Source organism: Saccopteryx bilineata, chromosome 6 (genome assembly GCF_036850765.1).
Source record: "Saccopteryx bilineata isolate mSacBil1 chromosome 6, mSacBil1_pri_phased_curated, whole genome shotgun sequence".
Taxonomy (NCBI): Eukaryota; Metazoa; Chordata; class Mammalia; order Chiroptera; family Emballonuridae; genus Saccopteryx; species Saccopteryx bilineata.
The window spans coordinates 203,822,032-203,843,573 of NC_089495.1; the positions used below are offsets into that span (position 1 = coordinate 203,822,032).

Genomic DNA, 21,542 nt, shown 5'->3' on the forward strand with positions numbered 1-21,542 from the left:
CACCTCCCTCAAAGTCACCCACATGGCATTAGGTTCCTGAGCTAACATTTACTTGCTTAGTCACCAGAGGCAGATTAAGGTCAGAAGAAAATATTGGGCCTCTTAAAATAAAGAGGGACAATAAAAATACATGTTAACCGTATTTTAAAATAAATAAAAATTATTATGTACTATTAATGTTTTATTTCCAATAAATTTTGAATATAATATATGTATAATATAATTAATAATAGCATAATAATAATCACAAAGTTTTGAACTAATAGTTGAACATATGTAAAAGTATAATTATAATTAATGATAGTATATGTATAATAGGAGTAACAATCAGAAATTTGAACAAAAAAATCATAGAATTTTACTTGAAATTAAAATGACAAATGTGAAAATATTTAAATAATTTTTTCTTGCTTTTCGTTTTGCAAACTTACTAACTATCTGACAGGGACAGAGAGAGACAGAGAGAGGGACAGATAGGGACACACAGACAGGAAGGGAGAGAGATGAGAAACATCAGTTCTTTGTTGTGGCATCTTAGTTGTTCATTGATTGCTTTCTCATATGTACCTTTACTGGGGGGGGGGGCTACAGCAGACCGAGTGACCCCTTGCTCAAATCAGCGACCTTGAGCTTCAAGCCAGAGACTTTTGGGCTCAAGGCAGCGACCATTGCGTCATGTCTACAATCCCACGCTCAAGCAAGCGACCCCACGCACAAGCCAGTGACCCCACGCTCAAGCCGGCGACCTCAGGGTTTTTGAACCTGGGTCCTCCGCGTCCCAGTCTGACCCTCTATCCACTGCACCACCGCCTGGTCAGGCTCCCTAACCCTTTCTTTTTTTTTTTTTTTTTTTTTTTTTAACAGAGGCAGAGATAGACAGGAACAGAGAGAGATGAGAAGCATCAATCATCAGTTTCTCATTGCGCGTTGCGACTTCTTAGTTGTTCATTGATTGCTTTCTCACATGTGCCTTGACCGTGGGCCTTCAGCAGACCGAGTAACCCCCTGCTGGAGCCAGCGACCTTGGGTCCAAGCTGGTGAGCTTTTTGCTCAAGCCAGATGAGCCCGCGCTCAAGCTGGCGACCTCGGGGTCTCGAACCTGGGTCCTTCCGCATCCCAGTCCGATGCTCTATCCACTGCGCCACCACCTGGTCAGGCCTCCCTAACCCTTTCTTATGAAAGTTTTCAAACAGAGCACAGGCAGTTTTACAGGTAACACGGTCCATCTACCACCCCTCCGACTTCCTGGTCTGATGCCTTTCAACCCCCCTGCTGCCGTCAGTGTCCCTCCCTCTGAGCACTTCAGCTCGAGTGTCAGGACCCAGAGTTCGACACTTGTCTGCAGCCGGGCTTTCGGCTCAGAGAGGGCCCCGGGTGCACCTCCTCTGGCCACCCAGAGTCTGATTTCATTCTGCCCAAGATGAGTCCTGTGCCGCCGGGGAAGTGGACGCCATGCCTGTCCTGGCCCTCGAGGTCTAGGCCCCAAAAAAGTTGGTGATGACATTGCTGAGGCAGCTGGGGACGGGAGGACTTCTGAGGGTGACAGTGGAACTGACCATTCAGAACGGACAGACCCAGGTGGCCGGGCACCTTCCGCCTCTCCCCCGAGGGTCCCAGTGCTCCGGGAGCCGCACAGAGACGGAGAAGCAGAACGACACGGAGCCCAGTGGGACTATCGCTGTAGATGAGACCGACAGCGCTGCCCGAGAGACGCGCCTTCGGTCATTCGTCCGAGTTCTCTCTGGGACCATTAACATGGTGCTGCGGACTTGTCCGGCCTATGGGCTGCAACGGAAGACATTGCAGTCAATACACAATGAAAAGCACAGGTCTTAAGTGTCCGTTCGCTGAGGTTTGACAAGTGCACATGTCTGCATAAGCCAGACCCCTACTAAGAAGCTGAAATTCGTGAGCACCCCAAAAGGTTCCCTTAGGCCTCTTTCCAGTCAATTGTCCCCTGACCCCCCACCACAGGAGTGGGGCCTGTTTTTTTTTTTTTAATGACCAGTGATTAGTTTTGTCTGTTCTTGGTCTTCATGTGAATGGACCATAGAGTCTATTGTGTCTGGCTTCTTCTTTCACTCACCCTAACGATGTTGACACTCATCACGTGGCTGCCGCTGTGGAGAGGTGCTCCCTTTTCGCGGGCGCACAGTATATTCCATTGTAAGAGTACATTACAGGGCGTTTATTCATTCTTCTGCCTCTTGATGGGCACCTGAGCTATTTCCAGTTTGGGGTTATTATGAATATCATTTCTAGTGAACATTTTTAGACAACCCCCCCTTTTTTTAAAATAAGTGTTTTCATTTGTTTTGGATGGAATTTCTGGGTCACTGGGGAGGGGTGTGTGTGATTATTTTATATAAAAAACAACAAAAAATAAAAACGCCAGAACTTTCCCCAAAGTCATTATACCATTTAACACGTCCGCAGTTCTAGTCGCTCCCCTCCCGCACCAGCACGGGGTGTGGTCGGCCTTTTTAATGCTAGCCCTTCCCTGGGAGTGTCAGGGCCATCTTTTTATAACGTCTGGCTCCCAATGGCTCGAGAGAAAGTCCAGCTCTGAGCTTTAGGTCTGAGCCCCCCTAAGGTCCAGCCCTTCCCTGTCTAGCCTTGCCTTTTCCATCTCCCATTTATTTTTTCTACTCTATCGACCTGTCGTGCCCCCCCCCTCCCATGCAACAAGTCATTCATTTTTCTCTGCTTTTACATTGCCTGGGTTTTCAGCCTGGAATGTGCTCCCATTCTCACTCATTTGCTGACATCACAATTGTCTTTTTAGGTTTATCTAAGATGTTGCCTTCTCCAGGAAGCCTTCTTGGACCTCTCACTTAGAGGAAGTCACTCCTTCCTTAGTGCCATGAGGGTCCTTTCCAGCCACTTCTCCTGCAGCTCTGATCACACTGTTCTGTAACTGTCTCACCCTCTAGATCAGGGGTCCCCAAACCTTTTACACAGGGGGCCAGTTCACTGTCCCTCAGACTGTTGGAGGGCCGGACTATTAAAAAAACTATGAACAAATCCCTATGCACACTGCACATATTTTAAAGTAAAAAAACAAAACGGGAACAAATACAATATTTAAAATAAAGAACAAGTAAATTTAAATCAACAAACTGACCAGTATTTCAATGGAAACTATGGGTTTGCTTTCGGCTAATGAGATGGTCAATGTCTAATTCCATATTTGTCACTGCTAGCCGTAACAAGTGATATGACACACTTCTGGAGCCATGAGGCATCCGTCCAGCGTCACTGGAAGTAGTACTGTACGTGAGCGACGCTGTGCTTTGCGGCGCTGCCACATACAGTGCTCCTCTCACTGACCACCAATGAAAGAGGGGCCCCTTCCAGAAGTGCGGTGGGAGCCGGATAAATGGCCGCAGGGGGCCGCATATGGCCCGCGGGCCGTAGTTTGGGGACCCCTGCTCTAGCCTGTGAACTCTGGGAGGGAAGACACCCGTCTGATTTACCTCTGCGTCCGCAGCACCCGGTGTGGGGTCTGCCCATCGTGGGAGCTCGGGCTTCATTCAGCAGGATTGACAGCAGCCGCAGTGGTGACTGGAATAGCCGCTGACATCTGTCACACGTGTGCTGGGCCCTGTGTGAAGCACAGCAACCCCCTCGTTTAACGTTTATCATACCCCCTGGGACAGAGCTGTTACCATCCCTGTAACAGAGGAAGAGACCGAGGCTCCGAGAGATGAAGAGGAAACCACCGGGGCTTGTTCTAGGAAATAGCCAGGGCTTGTTAACGCTACAGTATGTCTGTATGTCTGTATGTCAGAAACCTTCCTACCATTCAGGTTTCTGCTCAAATGTCCCCTCCTTGGAGGGGTCCTCTGACACTTCCTTGCTGCACTCTGCTTCTGCAGCCTTGCAGTCGCCCCACTTTTTGACCTTCTTAGCCCCCATCCAGCCAGCAATGACCTTTTTTTACTTATTCATTTATGTGCATATTATCTGCACCCCACTCCCAACAGTGAGCTCGTGAGAACAGGAAGCCCATTTAAATTTGAATTTTACATAAAAGACGAATACCTTTTTAGTTAAGTATGTGCCACGCAATATTTGGTACGTACTTGCATGAAACACGACTCATTGTTTATTTGAAATTCAAACTTAACTGGGTGTCTTATATTTTTGTTGGTCAATCTGGCACTCCTACTTTAGGCGCCAAAGAAGCACTGAATAGTGTAGGACAACTTCATGTGATTGTGGGGTTTGGGGAATGATGAAGGCATTTATAATCAGCACCCAACTGGAGAATCACCAGCATTTAAAGTAATTTAAAGTAAAAATGAAACGCAAATGTGCCAGGTTTGGCTGGATGCTTGTGAATTGATAACCGCTGGCAAAGAGTTTGGGCTCCAGTTTGACTTCCAGGATTTGAACCCTGGATCCACTGCTCACAAGTTGTATGCTTAGCAGCCTCACCTCTGTGAGAGTTAAATAAAATCCTGTGTTGAAAGGACTTACTTAGCAAGAGTCTTGGCTCACCTTGAATGCTCAATAAATGTTATTCTTGGCTTGACCTGTGGTGGCGTAGTAGATCAAGCCTCCGCCCGGAATGCTGAGATCGCCGATTCAAAACCCTGGGCTTGCCCGGTCAAAGCACATATGGGAGTTGATGCTTCCTGCTCCTCCCCCCTACTCTCTCTCTCTCTCTCTCTCTCTCTCTCTTCTCTAAAATGAATAAAATAAGTAAATAAATAAATGTTATTCTTCAAGATGACTGCTGAGTTGCCATGCAATATCGCCCTCTAGTGGTCATAGGACATATGTGCGAGCGCGGGCGCAAGGTTAGGATCCTGGAGGTCCGGCTCAAGGTATCCAGTCGCCAGGCTAGTGGCGCGTTGGAGGACGAGGACTGGTCCTCAAGTTCCCTGGCTTCTAGTCATCCACAGATCACCCCCACAATTTCTGCCACATACCAGCCACCGTTACCTCTATTAACCAATGCTCCTTTATTCCCTTGTGAACTGTGTCACTGTCTTTAAAGAAATCCATCATAATAGGAAACGTTACCAATGTTCAGTTCAAAGCCCCAACATCAACTTTCAGAAATAAAAGTTGAACCACGAGTAGATACAGGTAAAACAGAAGAGTGTCACGTTTCCCTAGGTAATGCAGCAAGAAGAATTGGATGATTCCCTCTCTCTTTCTCTCTCTCTCTCTCTCTCTTCCCTCCACCCCCATGATGACACGAGGCTCAAATAATTTGCTGGAGACGCTAGGCCAGGAAATAGTTGGCGTGGATGCTAATACAACAGCTGTGTTTCCTGAGCCCTGACGAGGGGCCAGACACTGACATAGGCGCATGCGTTACATGCATTTGCTAATTGAATCCCCACAAAACCCCTCTGAAATGGGGGTTTCTGCAGACAAGGAGACCGGGGCTCAGACTGCCTGGCTAGCGCAGGGTGTAGGAAGTGACGCATGCGTGCTACTCCTCAGTCTAGCCCTTAATAACGTCCTGCCCGTGTGCCGGAGCCCCCTGCGCTGTCTCGGTGACCGTGGAGGTCGGGCATTCCGGATGCTGTAGCTCCAGAGTGGAGCGTGGAGCGAACGTGTGCATGAGGAATCAGCCTTCACTGTGTTCGGCCCCTGAGCTATCAGGGCTCGGACCCCGCAGACTGGCTCTGTTCCGACTAATACCACGGAAACATCCCTTTTCCTCTTTTTTTTAAAAGTGAGCAAATTCTGAGACATTACTACTGAGGACGATTAGCAGAAGAATGACACAGGGAGTTGGAAATAGGAAAAAAGACTGCAAGCAGGTAGCGGAGAAACAGTTGAGGGTTTATGATGGAGACTTGGGAAAGAAGGAGTCCAGGAGAGAGTAGAGCCGGGCCCTGGTGAGTCCGGCGGGGGGGGGGGGGGGGGGGCAAGTGGGAGAGAGAGCAAGTCAAGCTGCTGATGTTGGGAATCAGTGGTCAAGCAGAGACGCGGAGCATGTCGGGCAGGTCGTAAGGGGAGGAGCTCAAGATGTGTTTTCTCCTCCGCACTGGCTGACATTTAAGGCACATGTGGCTCGGAGTGGCTGGTCGTTGTGAATGACCCGCCTCCCTCTTTTCTCCTGCGGGAACCTCAGCTGGGTAGGACTCCGGGCTTGATGGGGCCAGTGCCTGCCCCTCTGTGGTCCAGAGGGTTTTATGGCTAGAACCTCGGTCTTCACTCCCCCGCTGGACTTAGTCCAGCTCACTGACAATCTCTGATGTTTGCCCTGCTTGTTCGTTGGAGTCTTTCATGGCCTCTGTAGTCTATGAGAGTGAGTGCCACGGGATGAGGCCGCTCACAGAGCCTGGGATGATGTGCTCACTGAAGAAGTACCTACCAGATTGCCTCATGTCTTTGGTTAATTTCAAGAGTTCTGAAAAACTCGGTTCTGACAAAAAATTTTTTTTTGGCTATTTTTTCTCACTGCTTTTATGTAGGAGAGAATTTTCGGAGGTCTGCCACCATTTTCACTGACATCCTTTTAGAGTGTTTTTTAAAGTGTTAAAAATGTCATCACTATTTAAAAGTCATCAATGTGCTCTGATTAACCTGCCACCTCTCAGACTGTTCTGTATCCAGGGGAGTCTTAGACTCATTAGCTAGGAATTGAAGTTGTCCGGGGTGAGGAAATACCCGTCTGTGAGCTACAGGGAGTCCAAGGGAGCAGTGGGGAAATGGTCGGTCCTGAGATGGGCAGCAGGTGTGTGTGTGTCCAGGCAGGAGTGTGGTGTGGCACCTGAGATGGGCACAGGTGTGTGTGTGTCCGGGCAGGAGTGTGGTGTGGCGCCTGAGATGGGCACAGGTGTGTGTGTCCAGGCAGGAGTGTGGTGTGGTGCCTGAGATGGGCACAGGTGTGTGTGTGTCCAGGCAGGAGTGTGGCGTGGCTCCTGAGATGGGCACAGGTGTGTGTGTGTCCGGGCAGGAATGTGGTGTGGCGCCTGAGATGGGCACAGGTGTGTGTGTCCAGGCAGGAGTGTGGTGTGGTGCCTGAGATGGGCAGCGGGTGTGTGTGTGTCCAGGCAGGAGTGTGGTGTGGCGCCTGAGATGGGCAGCGGGTGTGTGTGTGTCCGGGCAGGAATGTGGTGTGGCGCCACGGTCCGGGGGCAGCAGGACCGATTCTGATGGTCCCAGGTGTGTGAGCCTGAACTTATTCACCTGGATTCTTGGAGCCTTAACCACGGAGGACTGTCAGTCTTGACCTAATACCTGCCCCCAAAGGACATGAAGGTAGCTAATGGCTGGATCTCCCCGAGCCCAGTCAGGTCCTGATGGCTGGTTCCCATTCAGAAAGGCCCTTTGAACTTCAGGTCACGAACTAGATGGACATTCACAATGCTCATGCAGCTCTTTATGGAATCTAACTCCTCATCCTGAGCTCAGAGGTATCCTATTTCTGTGTGTGTGGAAGATGCTTCCTCCCGTGAGTCCTCACCAGAAGACACATGCTGGTTCCCTACAGTTAACGTTCTTGCCGTCCTGAACTCTGGGACTGTCCTTGCACAATGCCATGTTGGTTGGTGGCAATAGAGGTACAGACAGACAGTGGTGGGTCTGGACACGATGTCACATATTTGGCAAAGGTCAAGAAGCACCAGCCTGAACCTGCTCATTTTCACAAGGTCAATGGCGTCTCCCAAAGAGCAAGGGGCAAGGTTTTTTGTGAAGCCTGGGATGTCTCAGTCCTTATTGCCCTTCGTCACTCTGTGACCTTGTGCGAGTCATTCCCCTGTACCCCGAGGCTCAGTACCCTCACGTGCGGAGTGCAGGGGCTGGGCTAGCCTTCGGAAGGTCTCTAACAGTGAGAGCATATCTGTGTTTTATTGGAAGGGATAATAACCTTCCCCATCCTGGGCACCTGTGTTCTTCTTCCTTCTTGCATTCAATTTTTTCATAAATTGTATCGGCATGAACAGTCTCAACATCCTTAGTCCCTTCCTCTCCTCAATTCCTTTGAATCAGTCTCCCTTCAAAGCTCTGACTCTCATCCGAGGCACCAGTAATCTTTTCATACGCAGCTCCCACGAGCCGTCTCTGTCCCTGCTCTTCTCCAGCCTTGCAGCCGGGAACACTTTGGACCAGTCTGTCCTTCCTCCTACACTTCCTTCGTGTCGTCGTTAGCATCCCCTTGCTGGGAGACCAGAAAGGAGGCCAGCGTGGCTGAGTGTGAGAGAGCGGAGGAGTGGTCGGTGACTCGTGTGTCCGTCCGCTTCCTGGGCTTTCCCTTGGGGTGTCCCTGGCACTTCTGGACAGTGTGGCCGCAGCCAAAGGAGTCATCTTTCTGCTGGAATCAACGCCTCCTCCCCACGTGCCCAGTTATCTTTGGGCTCCCCAACCTGAGACGCGGACGGGAGTCCCACCCGCTCCCTCATCTATCCCGGTCTAGGTCCGCCTCCTGAACAGCTCTCGAATCTTTCTTTTTTATTTTTTTTTATTTTTCTTTTTGCCCCTCCCCTTCCCCAACCCCCTCCCTGTCCTCCCCCCCACCCTGTAACCCCAACACTGTTGTCCATGTCTCTGAGTCTCATTTTTATGTCCCACCTATGTATGGAATCATATAGATCTTAGTTTTATCTGATTTACTTCTTTCACTCAGTATAATGTTATCAAGGTCCATCCATGTTGTTGTAAAAGATCCAATGTCATCATTTCTTATGGCTGAGTAGTATTCCATAGTGTATATGTACCAAAGCTTTTTAATTCACTCGTCCTCTGATGGACACTTGGGCTGTTTCCAGATCTTTGCTATTGTGAACAATGCTGCCACAAACATGGGGGTGCATTTCTTCTTTTGAAACAGTGCTATGGTGTTCTTGGGGTATATTCCTAACAGTGGTATAGCTGGGTCAAAAGGCAGTTTGATTTTTAATTTCTTGAGGAATCTCCATACTGTTTTCCACAGTGGCTGCACCAGTCTGCATTCCCACCAGCAGTGCAGGAGGGTTCCCTTTTCTCCACATCTTCGCCAGCACTTATTCTGTGTTGTTTTGTTGATGAGCGCCATTCTGACTGGTGTGAGGTGATATCTCATTATGGTTTTAATTTGCATTTCTCTAATAATTAGTGATGTTGAGCATTTTTTCATATGCTTATTGGCCATCTGTGTGTCCTCTTTGGAGAAGTGTCTATTCATTTCTTTTGCCCATTTTTGGATTGAATTGTTTGTCTTCCTGGTATTAAGTTTTATAAGTTCTTTATAATTTTGGTTATTAACCCCTTATCAGATGCATTGTCAAATATATTCTCCCATTGTGTAGTTTGTCTTTTTATTCTGTTCTTATTGTCTTTTGCTGTGCAGAAGCTTTTTAGTTTATCCTGTTTATAAAATCCCATTTGTTTATCCTGTCTTTTATTTCACTTGCCTGTGGAGATAAATCGGCAAATATATTGCTGTGAGAGATGTCAGTGATCTTACTGCCTATGTTTTCTACTAAAATGCTTATGGTTTCACGGCTTACATTTAAGTCTTTTATCCATTTTGAGTTTATTTTTGTGAATGGTGTAAGTTGGTGGTCTAGTTTCATTTTTTTGCAGGTAGCTGTCCAATTTTCCCAACACTATTTGTTGAAGAGGCTGTCTTTACTCCAATGTATGTTCTTACCTCCTTTGTCAAATATCAGTTGTCCATAAAAGTGTGGGTTTATTTCTGGGTTCTCAGTTCTGTTCATTGATCTATATGCCTGTTCTTATGCCAGTACTAGGCTGTTTTGAGTACAATGGCCTTGTAGTATAACTTGATATCCGGAAGTGTGATCCCTCCTGCTTTATTCTTCCTTTTCAAGATTGCTGAGGCTATTCGTGTTCTCTTTTGGTTCCATATAAATTTTTGGAATATGTGTTCTATATCTTTGAAGTAAGTCATTGGTATTTTAATTGGTATTGCATTGAATTTATAAATTGCTTTGGGTAATATAGACATTTTAATGATGTTTAGTCTTCCTAACCATGAGCATGGTATATGCTTCCATTTGTTTGTATCTTCCTTGATTTCTTTTATCAATGTTTTATAATTTTCCAAGTACAAGTCTTTAATCTCCCTGGTTAAATTTTTTTTAAATTTTATTTATTCATTTTAGAGAGGAGAGAGAAGGGAGAGAGAGAGAGAGAGAGAGAGAGAGAGAGAGGGAGAGAGAGAGGACAGAGAGAGAAGGTAGGGAAGAGCTGGAAGCATCAACTCCCATATGTGCCTTGACCAGGCAGGCCCAGGGATTCGAACCGGCGACCTCAGCATTTCCAGGTTGATGCTTTATCCACTGCGCCACCGCAGGTCAGGCTCCCTGGTTAAATTTACTCCTAGGTACTTAATTTTTTTGGTTGCAATGGTAAAGGGGATTGATTCCTTAATTTCTCTTTCTGACAGTTCATTGTTAATGTATAAAAATGCCTCTGATTTCTGAGTATTGATTTTATATCCTGCCACCTTGCCAAATTCATTTATCAGGTCTAGTAGTTTTTTGACCGTGACTTTAGGGTTTTCTATATACAATACCATATCATCTGCAAATAATGATAGTTTTACTTCTTCTTTTCCAATTTGGATGCCTTTTATTTCTTTTTCTTGTCTGATTGCTGTAGCTAGGACTTCTAGAACTATGTTGAATAAGAGTGGTGAAAGAGGGCACCTCTGCCTTGTTCCTGATCTTAAGGGGATTGCTTTTAATTTTTGCCCATTGAGTATGATATTGGCTGTGGGTTTGTCATAGATGGCCTTTATCATGTTGAGGTATGTTCCCTGTATTCCCACTTTGCTGAGAGTTTTGATCATGAATGGGTGCTGGATTTTATCAAATGCTTTTTCTGTATTTATTGAAATTATCATGTGGTTTTTCTCCTTCCTTTTGTTTATGTGATGAATAACATTGATTGATTTGCGAATATTGTACCAGCCTTGCCTCCCAAGAATAAATCCCACTTGATCATGGTGTATGACTTTTTCCATATATTGCTGGATCCAGTTTGCTAATATTTTGTTGAGGATTTTTGCATCTAAATTCATCAGGGATATTGGCCTATAATTTTCTTTCTTTGTCTTTCTCTGGTTTTGGAATCAGAATTATGCTTGCCTCATAAAAGGAACTTGGAAGTCTTCCTCCTCTTGAATTTTTTGAAATAGCTTGAGAAGGATAGGAGTTAGTTCTTCTTTGAATATTTGGTAGAATTCACTTGTGAAGCCATCAGGCCCAGGACTTTTCTTTTTTGGGAGTTTTTTGATAGCTGTTTCAATCTCATTTGTTGTAATTGGTCTTTTTATGTTTTCTGATTCTTCCAGATTAATTTTTGGAAGATTTTATGTTTCAAGGAATTTGTCCATTTCATCTAGGTTGTCTAGTTTTTTGGCGTATAGTTCTTCATAGTATTTTCTTACAATATTTTGTATGTCTGTTGTGTCAGTTGTTATTTCTCCACTCTCATTTCTAATTTTATTTATTTGAGTCCTCTCTTTTTCTTGGTGAGTCTAGTTAAAGATTCATCAATCTTGTTTACCTTTTCAAAGAACCAGCTCCTAGTTTCATTGATCCTCTGTATTGTTTCTTTAGCCTCTATGTCATTTATTTCTGCTCTGATTTTTATTGTTTCCTTCCTTCTAGTAGCTCTGGGCTTTACTTGCTGTTCTTTTTCTAGTTCTTTTAGATGTAGAGTCAAGTTGTTTATTTGAGCTTTTTCTAGCTTCTTGAGGTATGCCTGTAATGCTATAAACTTCCCTCTCAGGACTGCTTTTACTGTGTCCCATAAATTTTGAGTTGATGTATGCTCATTATCGTTTGTTTTTAGGAATTTTTAAATTTCTTCTTTGATCTCATTGTTTACCCATTCATTATTTAATAACATGCTCTTTAGTTTCCAAGTGTTTGAGTGTTTTTCAGTTTTCTGTTGTGGTTGATTTCTAGTTTCATGCCATTGTGATCAGAGAAAGTGCTTGATATGATTTCAATCTTCTTAAATTTGTTGAGACCGCTTTTGTGCCCTACCATGTGGTCTATTCTAGAGAATGTGCCATGAGCGCTTGAAAAGAATGTATATTCTGCTGTTTTAGGGTGAAAGGTTCTGAAGATATCTATTAAATCGAGTTGATCTAATATGTCCTTTAAGTCTGCTGTTTCTTTGTTAAGTTTCTTTCTTGAGGATCTATCTAATGATGTTAATGGGGTATTGAAATCCCCTACTATTATAGTATTGCTTTTGACCTCGCCCTTTAAGTCCATCAAAGTCTGCTTTATATATTTAGGTACTCCTATATTAGGTGCGTAGATATTTATAACGGTTATATCTTCCTTTTGATTGCTCCCTTTATCATTATTTAGTGACCTTCTTTATCTCTAACTATAGTCTTTGTTTTAAAGTCCATTTTGTCTGATATAAGTATTGCTACCCCAGCTTTTTTTTCATTTCCGTTTGCGTGAAATATTTTTTTTCATCCTTTTATCTTCAGTCTGTGTGCATCTTTGGATTTAAGGTGTGTCTCTTGTAGACAGCATATGTATGGGTCCTGTTTTTTTATCCACGCAGCTACCCTATGTCTTTTGATTGGATTATTTAATCCATTTACATTTAAGGTTATTATTGATATGTAATTGTTTATTGCCATTTTATTCTTTAAAACTGTATTCTTCTTTTGCTATACTCTTATTCTCCTTTGATCTGTTTACAACAGGTCCCTTAGCATTTCTTGCAGCCTTGTTTTGGTTGTAGTGAATTCCTTGAGTTTTTTTTGTCTGTAAAGATTTTTATTTCTCCTTCAATTTTAAACGATAGCCTTGCTGGATAAAGTAGTCTTGGTTGTAGGCTCTTGTTCTGCATTACTTTGAATATTTCTTGCCATTCCCTTCTGGCCTCAAGTGTTTCTGTTGAGAAGTCAGAAGTCATCCTTATGGGGGCTCCTTTGTAGGTGATAGTCTTTTTTTTCTCTAGCAGCTTTTAATATCTTCTTTTTATCACTTAGCTTTGGTATTTTAATTATGATGTGTCTTGGTGTTGATTTCTTTGGGTTTCTCCTTAATGGAGTTCTCTGTGCTTCCTGAACATGTGAGATGTTTTCCTGACTTAATTGAGGGAAGTTTTCAGCTATGATATGTTTGAACAAAGTCTCTATCCCTTGTTCTTTCTCTTCTTCTTCAGGAACCCCTATGATGCGGATGTTATTTCTTTTCATGTTGTCACAGAGGTCTCTTAGAGTTTCCTCAGACTTTTTGAGTCTCTTTTCTTTTTTCTGCTCTGCTTCTGTGCCTTTATTTATCATGTCCTCTAACTCTCTGATTCGATTCTCCGCTTCATCCATCCTGCTTTTAATTCCTTCCATTGTGTTCTTTATTTCAGATATTGTATTTGTCATTTCTGACTGATTGTTTTTTATTATTTCAATGTCTTTTTTTATATCTGCTATCTCTTTATTTAGGTGTTTGTAATGACCATCTATTGTTGTTCTAATATCTTTGAGCATCCTAACAATCTTTATTTTAAACTCTGCATCTGATAATTTGGTTATATCTGATTCATTTAGGTCCTTTTCTGGGGATTTCTCTTGGTTCATTTGTGTTGCATTTCTCTGCCTCTGCATTTTCTCTTCACAGGAGTGGCTGTGATCACGTGCTCGGGTGCACAAGCCTTGGTGGCCTTGGCCTTTGCCCCGCCCCCATGGGTGGCGTTATGCTCCTCGTATCTTTCATTTTCACTTCTCGTGTGGTCGCTTCCTGTGTCATCATCACTTCGGTCTGGAGGGTCATCGACCCCTAACATCCTCTGCCCCTAGCATCCTGTCCACCCATTCTGAGGACCACAGAGCTGCCAGTCTGAAATCCAAATTCATGTGAACACCTCCCAGTCCTGCTAAAGACCGTTAAGATCTCTGATGTAAAGTCCGACTCTGATCTCAAGGCTTCAACCACCCAGGCCGGGGCTCTTTCCATCCCATGAGCCCTCAAGTGATGGTGAAGAATGACAAGGCCCCCTGTGCAGACAGAGAGCAGTTTTATTTGCTGAGGAACATGGAAGGTAACACCGGCCTGGTGGGGAAAGGGGGAGCCGTTTCCTTGGAGAGAAGGCTACTCTGGTTCCCAAACACTGTCCAGGACATGGGCAGCCTTCTGCGCTTTCTCAGGTACTGGGCAAGGAGTGGGCCGAGCAGCAGAAAATGAATCTGTTGGGAGACAACTCTGATCAGAATGGGGACGGGAGGTCCCTGACTCTTGTTGCTGTTGGCTCATCGTCAAACCCTCTAGAGAGAAGGTAGGCGGCTGAGACGCTGGGGTTAGGGTTTTGTCTCAGCCATAACGGGAACCCAGGCATGGGATCCAGGGGCCCCTTGTGCATGTGTTCAAGTGAGTGTGTGTCTGTGTATTCACAGGCACTTGTGTCTGGCGAGTTGGCATGTGTGAGCGTGCTGTTAAATGAGTGTCTCTGTATGTGTGTCCGAATGACCATGTGTTTGGGTGTGCACGCACATGTGCTTGTGTGCACGTGTCTGTGTGCATGCACCCATGACCATGTGTGTTTCTGTTTGTGACCGTGTTGTATTGTTGCCTGTGTCTCTCCACCTCTGTCAGTGTTTCTGTGGACTTCCCTGTGCACAACTGGGCTTGTCAATGTGGCTGTTTTTCTTTCTATTCAGATGTGACTGTTATAGCCCCCTGCCACCCCTACCAGGGGAAGAGCAGTAGCTTCCCGATCCGGGGGACCTGGGAACAGCACTCACTAGCTCAGCAGAGGCCGGGTCCCTTCAGGAAGGCTTAGACCTTGATGACGAATTGCAGCCCCTGGATCAGTTGGTCTGGAAAATGAAAAAGCCACCGCCGCTGATCTGAGTGATGGTCTCAGTGAAGGAGTCTGGGCTATTGCACACCCCTCCCAGGTCTGATTTGGGGAGTTTGAACTCTGGGGGTCCGGCCCCCCCTCAGGCGGGGCTTGGTGAGGTCGATGCCTTCTTCCACCAACCAGCCCAGCTGTTCTCGGTGTCAGGGCTGGTGAGGGGGAGACAGGCTCTCTATCTCCCTCAATATTATCTGGATAATTCAAGGCAAAAAGAAACCCAAAACAAGGAGTGCTGCAGCTGGAGGACCGATCTGTCCCGCGGGGCGCAAAGACAGAGCTCCTAGAGGCAGGCCCGCACTGCGGAGGGGAGAGAGGGCCTGGAAGCAGATACTTACTGGCGATGTCATACACCAGGGTCACGTCCAAGCTTCTAAGAACGCCGCTGAGCAGAGGGCACACCTGGTCCAGAGGCAGAGAGGGGCGTTAGACGAAGTGGTACCTGAGGGGAGACCTTGGGGGGCAGCGTCATTGTTGGATGAAGTCTCTGGGGGAGATTTTCTGTCGTTTCTCTGTGCCTGAGAGCGCTTGTTTCTAAGCATTCTTTCAGGGAAGAGCTCACGCTGCCACTGGGCAGAAGAGGCCCCGAGGGCACGTGTGCGATGTGCCCAGTTACACAGCGAGCCAGCGTTCCCTCTGGGACGTGGTGTCTTGTTTCTAATAAGGTGGGCTGCCTGGGAGGGGTGACCTTCTGGTGAGAAGAGGCACCGATCACAGGCAGGGAGAGTGCGGTCTGCAGCCCTCGGAGGGGTGGACTGGGAGCTAGCTCCTCTGGGCCGGGCCGGGGCAGTTCAGCTGTAGCGTGGACATATCAGGGCCTGGCCCAGAGCAAGAACCAGTCAATGCAATTGAAGGATGGAAAGAAGGACCATGGAAAGACGGGTCAATGGACAAATAGATTTGGACAGAATTTACTCATCAAACTGGGAGGCTCAGAAAAGCTTATTCCAGGGGCTTCTTTCAGCCCAACGAGCTCTAAGACTGCCCCCAATTTTACCCACTTACGATTCTCTGTACCAGGACAGGAAGGGCGATATGCAAGAACTTGGTGAGGCTATCCAGAAGGCTTTGAACGGGGGGGAGACCAACCCTGAAAGAGAAAAGCCACGGGGTGGTGCAGGGGCTCGGGCCTGTGGAGCAGCCTGCAGGGGCCCTTGGGGCCTCACGGTCTCAGCACTAGTGACTGAAGCAGAGCCCTGCCCATCCACACCCACAGGCAGGTGAGCGCCAAGGGGCCGAGTCCAAGGGAGTGACACCCTACACAGCCACGCACACCGTGGGACACGCAGGACAAATGCAGAGTTCCAGCACACAGTAGGCGTCCCCTGAGACTTTGCGGACCCCACAGATGGATGAGCAGTGCTGAGTGTGTAGGGGTCATGAGGATTCCGGGAGAGGGGACACGTGAAGCATAGTGAGCATGTTCAGTAAAGGTTAGCTAGGGTGGGGACGACTCCTGTCCATCGTGCGTTACCAGTCTGGGGACAGGTAACTAAAATAAGTAACCCAGCTAGGCTCTGTCACTATTTTACCCCTGACTAGGACAAAACACATTCACACCTACTGTCTTACTGGGGTTATCAATCAACAACCTCAACACAGGTCCATATTACAGCTTGGGGAAGTACTGTCCAAGGTCACATAGGAAGCCCTCCACCACTCCCCACGCCCTCTGGTAGATGGAGCTTGAACTCAGATCTCTTGTTGCCTGATCCAGTGCAAAATTGGTCAGCCCAGTTTAAGAAGGGATAAGTCAGTATTTACCCATCCATTTACTCATCCATCCATCCATCCATCCATTCATCCATTTCCCTCCCTCCTATCAATCTTCTCATCCTTTCATCTTTCCACCCTTCCATCCACCCACTCATCCATTCTCCCATTGTTCTATCTTTCCAACCATCATTGCATTTCATTTCCTCTGGACTGGTGAAGCCACCCCTCTGGCCTTACCCATCAAGCACGGTGATTTTTATGTTGCCAGGGGTGTAAGTGCAGTTGTCAAGGACCAAGTGGGCTCTCCCGTTTTCATTTCTGACAGCTACGATTTCTGCAGTGATGTTTAACTTCGCATCCAACTTTAACAGACTGGTGACTAAGGACCTGCAGAGGAGATAGTGCCCCCACACGTGCCAGGAAGAGGAGGCTTTTCTCCTTGCCAGGAATGCTAGCATTGCCTCAACCCATCTTGCCCATAGCTCTACTCATGTCCTTTCCTAGTAGGGGAAGCCAGGGCTCAAAGAGGTCAGGTGAGTTTCCTGAGTGACTCCAGGTCGCTGGGCATAGCAGCGAACACACTGAACTTGGAAGCTCATGTCTGTTAGACTCCAATGCCCCCTTTTGACTACCCATGGCCGTGAGGGTCTCCTTTGGTTGGCCCCCCTCCCACCCCGCCCTGGGGCCCACTCACGTTTTTACATCGAGGCCCAAGTCCAGAGGGATGGTGACATGCAGACGATGGCCATCAGGACTCTGCTTGAGGCTAAGTTCCAGCAGCTGGGGACTCCGGATCTGCACACTGCCCGGGAGGTGAAGACGGAAACGATAATTCCTCAAGCCCAAACCTAGAAACCACTTTTAGCCCAATGGTACCCATTCTCAGAGGTGGAACTCCCCATGAGGTGGGGTTGGGGGAGATGGGAGGGCAGTCTTGCAGCAAAAACCACACGGGTTCTGAGTGGAATCAGTCTTCCTCAACCTCCGCGCTCAGCCGGAGCCTGACACACCTGTGGCCTTCTCCTCCACTCCAGTCTCTGAGGCATTCTGGGATACAGACTGAATTGGATTTGCATTCTGTCTGGATTGCATTTGCATTCTGTGTGCCAGCCCAAAGCCTTAAAAAGAAAAGGGCTACTCCATATTGGTTGACTTTATGGGCTGATGAGCAGGTGAGTAGGTGATTAGGTGAGCAGATGTGTGGAAGAGTAAGAAGTTAGATGGAAGGAAGGATGGACTGATGGATGGATGGATGGATAGATGGATGGATGGATGGATGGGTAAGTAGATGAGTGGATGATGTATGAGGCAAGTAGAGTAAGTTCTTAACAAACGTTCATGGGTAGGAATCACTCATCCTGCCGTGACTTTCAATGGCAGGGTTAATCAACAATGTTTACCCAGGAGACCAAGAAGCAGGGAGTCAGGGAGCATGGAAGGGGTCGGAAGGACATCCTTCTGGGCCAGCCATTGTGCCAGGTTGTCACATCCTGGCCAGTCCTCCCAGCAAGTCTTCCCTGTGGGTACCAGGGCTTTACTTCATAAACAGAGAAACTGATGGGGCTGAGAAAGCCAGGGGGACGTTTGGAAGTCAGACGGAAGGTTATCTATCTGTCTTTAAGTCAGGGGCAAGCAGCTGGGTGGGCAGGAGTCTTGGAAACGGCTGTGACCTGGCCCTGTCGAGACTCAGGTTGGCCAGCCCACTGCATCAAGCTTCCCATTATTCCTTCTCGCTTAGCGGCTCTCAGATGTTTCGTGGGAAACACCATATTAGATCACTCCGTGGGCACCGCAATGACGGTGTGATTGAGGACAGTAGTTTACACTCTCCTGCTGACATCAAAGGCCACTTGTGTGCTAACGGGACTCCACAGACGTGTCCAAATTACCACGTTTAGTGAGGAAAACCTTGACTGTGGAATGAAGTAAAGGAGAATGAAGTAAATGAGAGTGGCTGGTTCATGAGGAAGAGGGTGGGTGTTCCCTGACGGACCATCCGTAAGGAGGGGCTCAGACTGAGTTCCAGTCTCCTGCGGAGACCAGATCTCTCCCTCCTTCCGGCCGCTGCCTGGGGTGACCAGATCTCCAGCGGGAGTCTTCCGGGGGACACCAAGGCCCCACTTTAGGGCTACTCACTCGACGATGTTTTTCAGGAAAGGGAGCTGGGATGTCAGTCTCCGAAGCATGCCTACAACCAGGCTACTAGAATTGTCCCTTCCCGGGTTCAGGATGTTCAAGAGTGGAAGATTTCTGAGATTATCCAGCAGACCTCTGGAGAGCAGGCCATTGCTGAGGGCTGGAAACGTGGAGAGGAGTTCTCAGCGGTCAGGTGTGACCATGTCGGTCCCTCAGCCCCTCTCCCCGATCACCCGGCCTCTATCCCCACCAGATGGTCAGACACACACACAGCCCTGGAGAGGCTTGTCACAGATGCTCACTTACCACCTGTCAAGCTTCCAGCAAGATCTGTGGGCCCTGAAACTGAAGGTAGGACTGGACCCGGACCCAAGGGCAGCCCTTGCTGCTGGGCGGTGGTCAGCAGCCCACAGAAGACAATGAGGCCCCTGATTTGAAACATCTCCTCTCTTGGTGTCTGTGGACAGAATGACAAGGAACAAAGCAGCACGTATACCAGAGAGAAATGCAACCACCGCCTGCCCCCGGCCCCCGGAGCGCCGGGGAGAGAAGAGCCGTAGCTGACACTGCTCAGCATCACGTCCGTGCCTGGCCTCAGCTGCGCTCAGCGCATGCGCGGACTGGTTTCGTCTTCACCACGCTCTAAGGTTGGGCGCTAATCCTCTGCATTCCCCAGATGAGGAAATCGGGTCTCATGAGTGTAGGTAACTTCCCCCAAGGTCACAAGTACACATGCGGATAAGATTTTTTATTTTTATTTTTATTTTTTTTATTTATTTTTTTACAGAGACAGAGAGAGAGTCAGAGAGAGAGGGATAGACAGGGACAGACAGGAATAAAGAGAGATGAGAAGCATCAATCATTAGTTCTTCATTGTACTTTGCAACACCTTAGTTGTTCATTGATTGCTTTCTCATATGTGCCTTGACCGTGGGCCTCCAGCAGACTGAGCAGCCCCTTGCTGGAGCCAGTGACCTTGGGTTCAAGCTGGTGGGCTTTTGCCCAAACCAGATGAACCTGTGCTCAAGCTGGCGACCTCGGGGTCTCGAACCTGGGTCCTCTGCATCCCAGTCCGACGCTCCCTCCACTGCGCCACCGCCCGGTCAGGCGCGGATAAGATTTGAAGCCAGTCTGACATAGAGGCTTCTGTTAAAATTAAGTGACCATCAGACTCACTTTCTAATGGGACTTGCTTGCGATGGCTTACCTCAGTGCCCCTAGTCCCTGCTCTTGAGACAGAGCAAATAAAGACCTAAACATGCCCAGTGGCTGAGAAACTGAACAGTTTTTTGGTCCTGGTCCAGCCTGTGCAAGTCAGACTATCCAGAGGCCACGTGGTCATAGACACCATCTTATCCAGATCAGTGCTGGGGAAATCCTAGGCCATTCAAAATCTTCATCACACAAGGAGAATCAGGGGACCAGAGAAGGGTAGTAAACTTCTCAAGATCACACAGCAAATCGATGGCAGAGCTGTGGTCGGAAGTAGGTCTCTGAACTTGGCTGCCTTTTGTATCTGTCTCCTCCCAGCTGTCCCCACCCTCCACCTAGGCTTACTTGGCAACCAGGACGGGTGTCCAGAGCTGGAGCTGGTACCTACACTTTGGAGGTGCCTGGCAATCTGGGTCAAAATTTCATCAAGGGATCATCTGTGGTGCAGCCGATTAAAATTGAAAGGGCTTTTTGATCCAAAGAGCCAGTGGTGGCCTCTCTGGGGATCGGGTCCTCTGAATCTCTTCTGGGAAACAGACCTTTTATGAATCCACTGGAAGCTAAGAACCTTAGTTCCAGAAATATGCATCAAAAATGCATAAAATCGGGTGGCTCTGAGGGGGTTTGTGGACAATGGCCTGAATCCACCATGGCAGCCTCAAGCTGAAAGTCACGCCATGGAGATTTTGACGCAGGGCACAAAGCGCGTGCCCACGGGAGAATTCCAGTGGCATGCGCACCTCTAGCCATGTGCTGCCCATCGCCATCACACTCCCTCTTCTCCATTTCTACAGTCCAGCGCTTCTATACGGACATTACCGCTCTCTTAGGGCAGCAGTGTGAATGGCCGCCCCATGCCCCTGAAAATGGCCAGCGCTGTTTCTTTTAGAAGCCCCCCCCACCCTGCTCCATGAGTGATCCTAAAGCCTAGTCAGCCAGCAAGGAGCCTGGCACCCCTGCCGCCCCTGCCAGAGCCGCAGAGCGGGAGCAGAATGCGCAGGCCTCACCTGGGCTTCGCAGAGGTCCTGGCGGCTGTCCTGGTCACCTCTCCCCTCTCCAGCTCGCTTCTGCCGAGGGAGGCGGCCTCTTTTATAGCGTGGGGATAAAGAAACGTGCAGCAGGGTGGTGGGATTTGGGAGAATTGAGAATTCCGCAATCTGGTGATGCCTTTCAGGGATCTCCACAGTAAATAATTGCCAATCATATTAGTAGGTGGAACAGTTAAGCCATTTGATCGACAAATTAAACAGAGAAAAACCTGAGACAGGGATGTTACTCAAGACTTCACGTGGTTTTCATGAGTGGGGCTGAGGCCGGGGACGCGCGGGCATGGTCAGAAGTGGCCCGGGGGGGGGGGAGGGGGGGTCAAGCTTGGAACACGCGGAGAGGCAGATGCCTGGAGCTAAGGACCCTTGTCCCAGAAACTTGCATCAAAATGCATAAAATTAGGTGGCTTTTACGAGGTTTGTGGATGCCAGCCTGAATCCACAATCGCACTCCTGGTACAGTTCTTTTTCTCCAATTAGAGGACTCTTGCTCCCCAAGTGACAAAGAGAGTCAAGGTGCCTCTGATTTCACTTTATCCGGGGGCCGTCTGGTTTCACCGGAACCCTGGGAAGGAGGGGTCGCGGCTTTGCAGAGGAGGAAACCGAGGCCCAGTGCAGCTACGTGCCCCC

The 21,542-nt window shown here is 47.8% G+C and overlaps 1 protein-coding gene and 1 long non-coding RNA gene across 2 annotated transcripts in view; one reads left to right on the plus strand and one right to left on the minus strand.

Annotated features, from left to right (window-relative positions):
• The window catches only part of LOC136309011 (uncharacterized), a 206,857-nt gene that overhangs the window by 10,673 nt on the left and 174,642 nt on the right, over positions 1-21,542 (plus strand). The window lies entirely within an intron of this gene.
• On the minus strand, positions 13,949-20,960 carry LOC136308705 (BPI fold-containing family A member 1-like). The gene is made up of 9 exons (XM_066236314.1): positions 20,874-20,960; positions 18,961-19,111; positions 18,655-18,814; positions 17,213-17,320; positions 16,756-16,905; positions 15,808-15,892; positions 15,141-15,204; positions 14,690-14,764; positions 13,949-14,134 (listed from the first exon to the last, which is right to left on the minus strand). The coding sequence occupies exons 2-8, from the start codon at positions 19,094-19,096 to the stop codon at positions 14,724-14,726; spliced, it is 744 nt and encodes a 247-aa protein (XP_066092411.1). The 5' UTR covers positions 19,097-19,111; positions 20,874-20,960; the 3' UTR covers positions 13,949-14,134; positions 14,690-14,723.

Excerpts from the sequence above, each read along its gene's own strand:
- LOC136308705 (XM_066236314.1), bottom strand. The coding sequence starts at position 19,096 with ATGTTTCAAATCAGGGGCCTCATTGTCTTCTGTGGGCTGCTGACCACC. Across the intron at positions 16,906-17,212 it reads TTGGGCCTCGATGTAAAAAC|GTCCTTAGTCACCAGTCTGT; the intron begins GTGAGTGGGCCC and ends TCTCCTCTGCAG. Across the intron at positions 14,765-15,140 it reads CCTGGTGTATGACATCGCCA|ACCAACTGATCCAGGGGCTG; the intron begins GTAAGTATCTGC and ends TTCATTTTCCAG.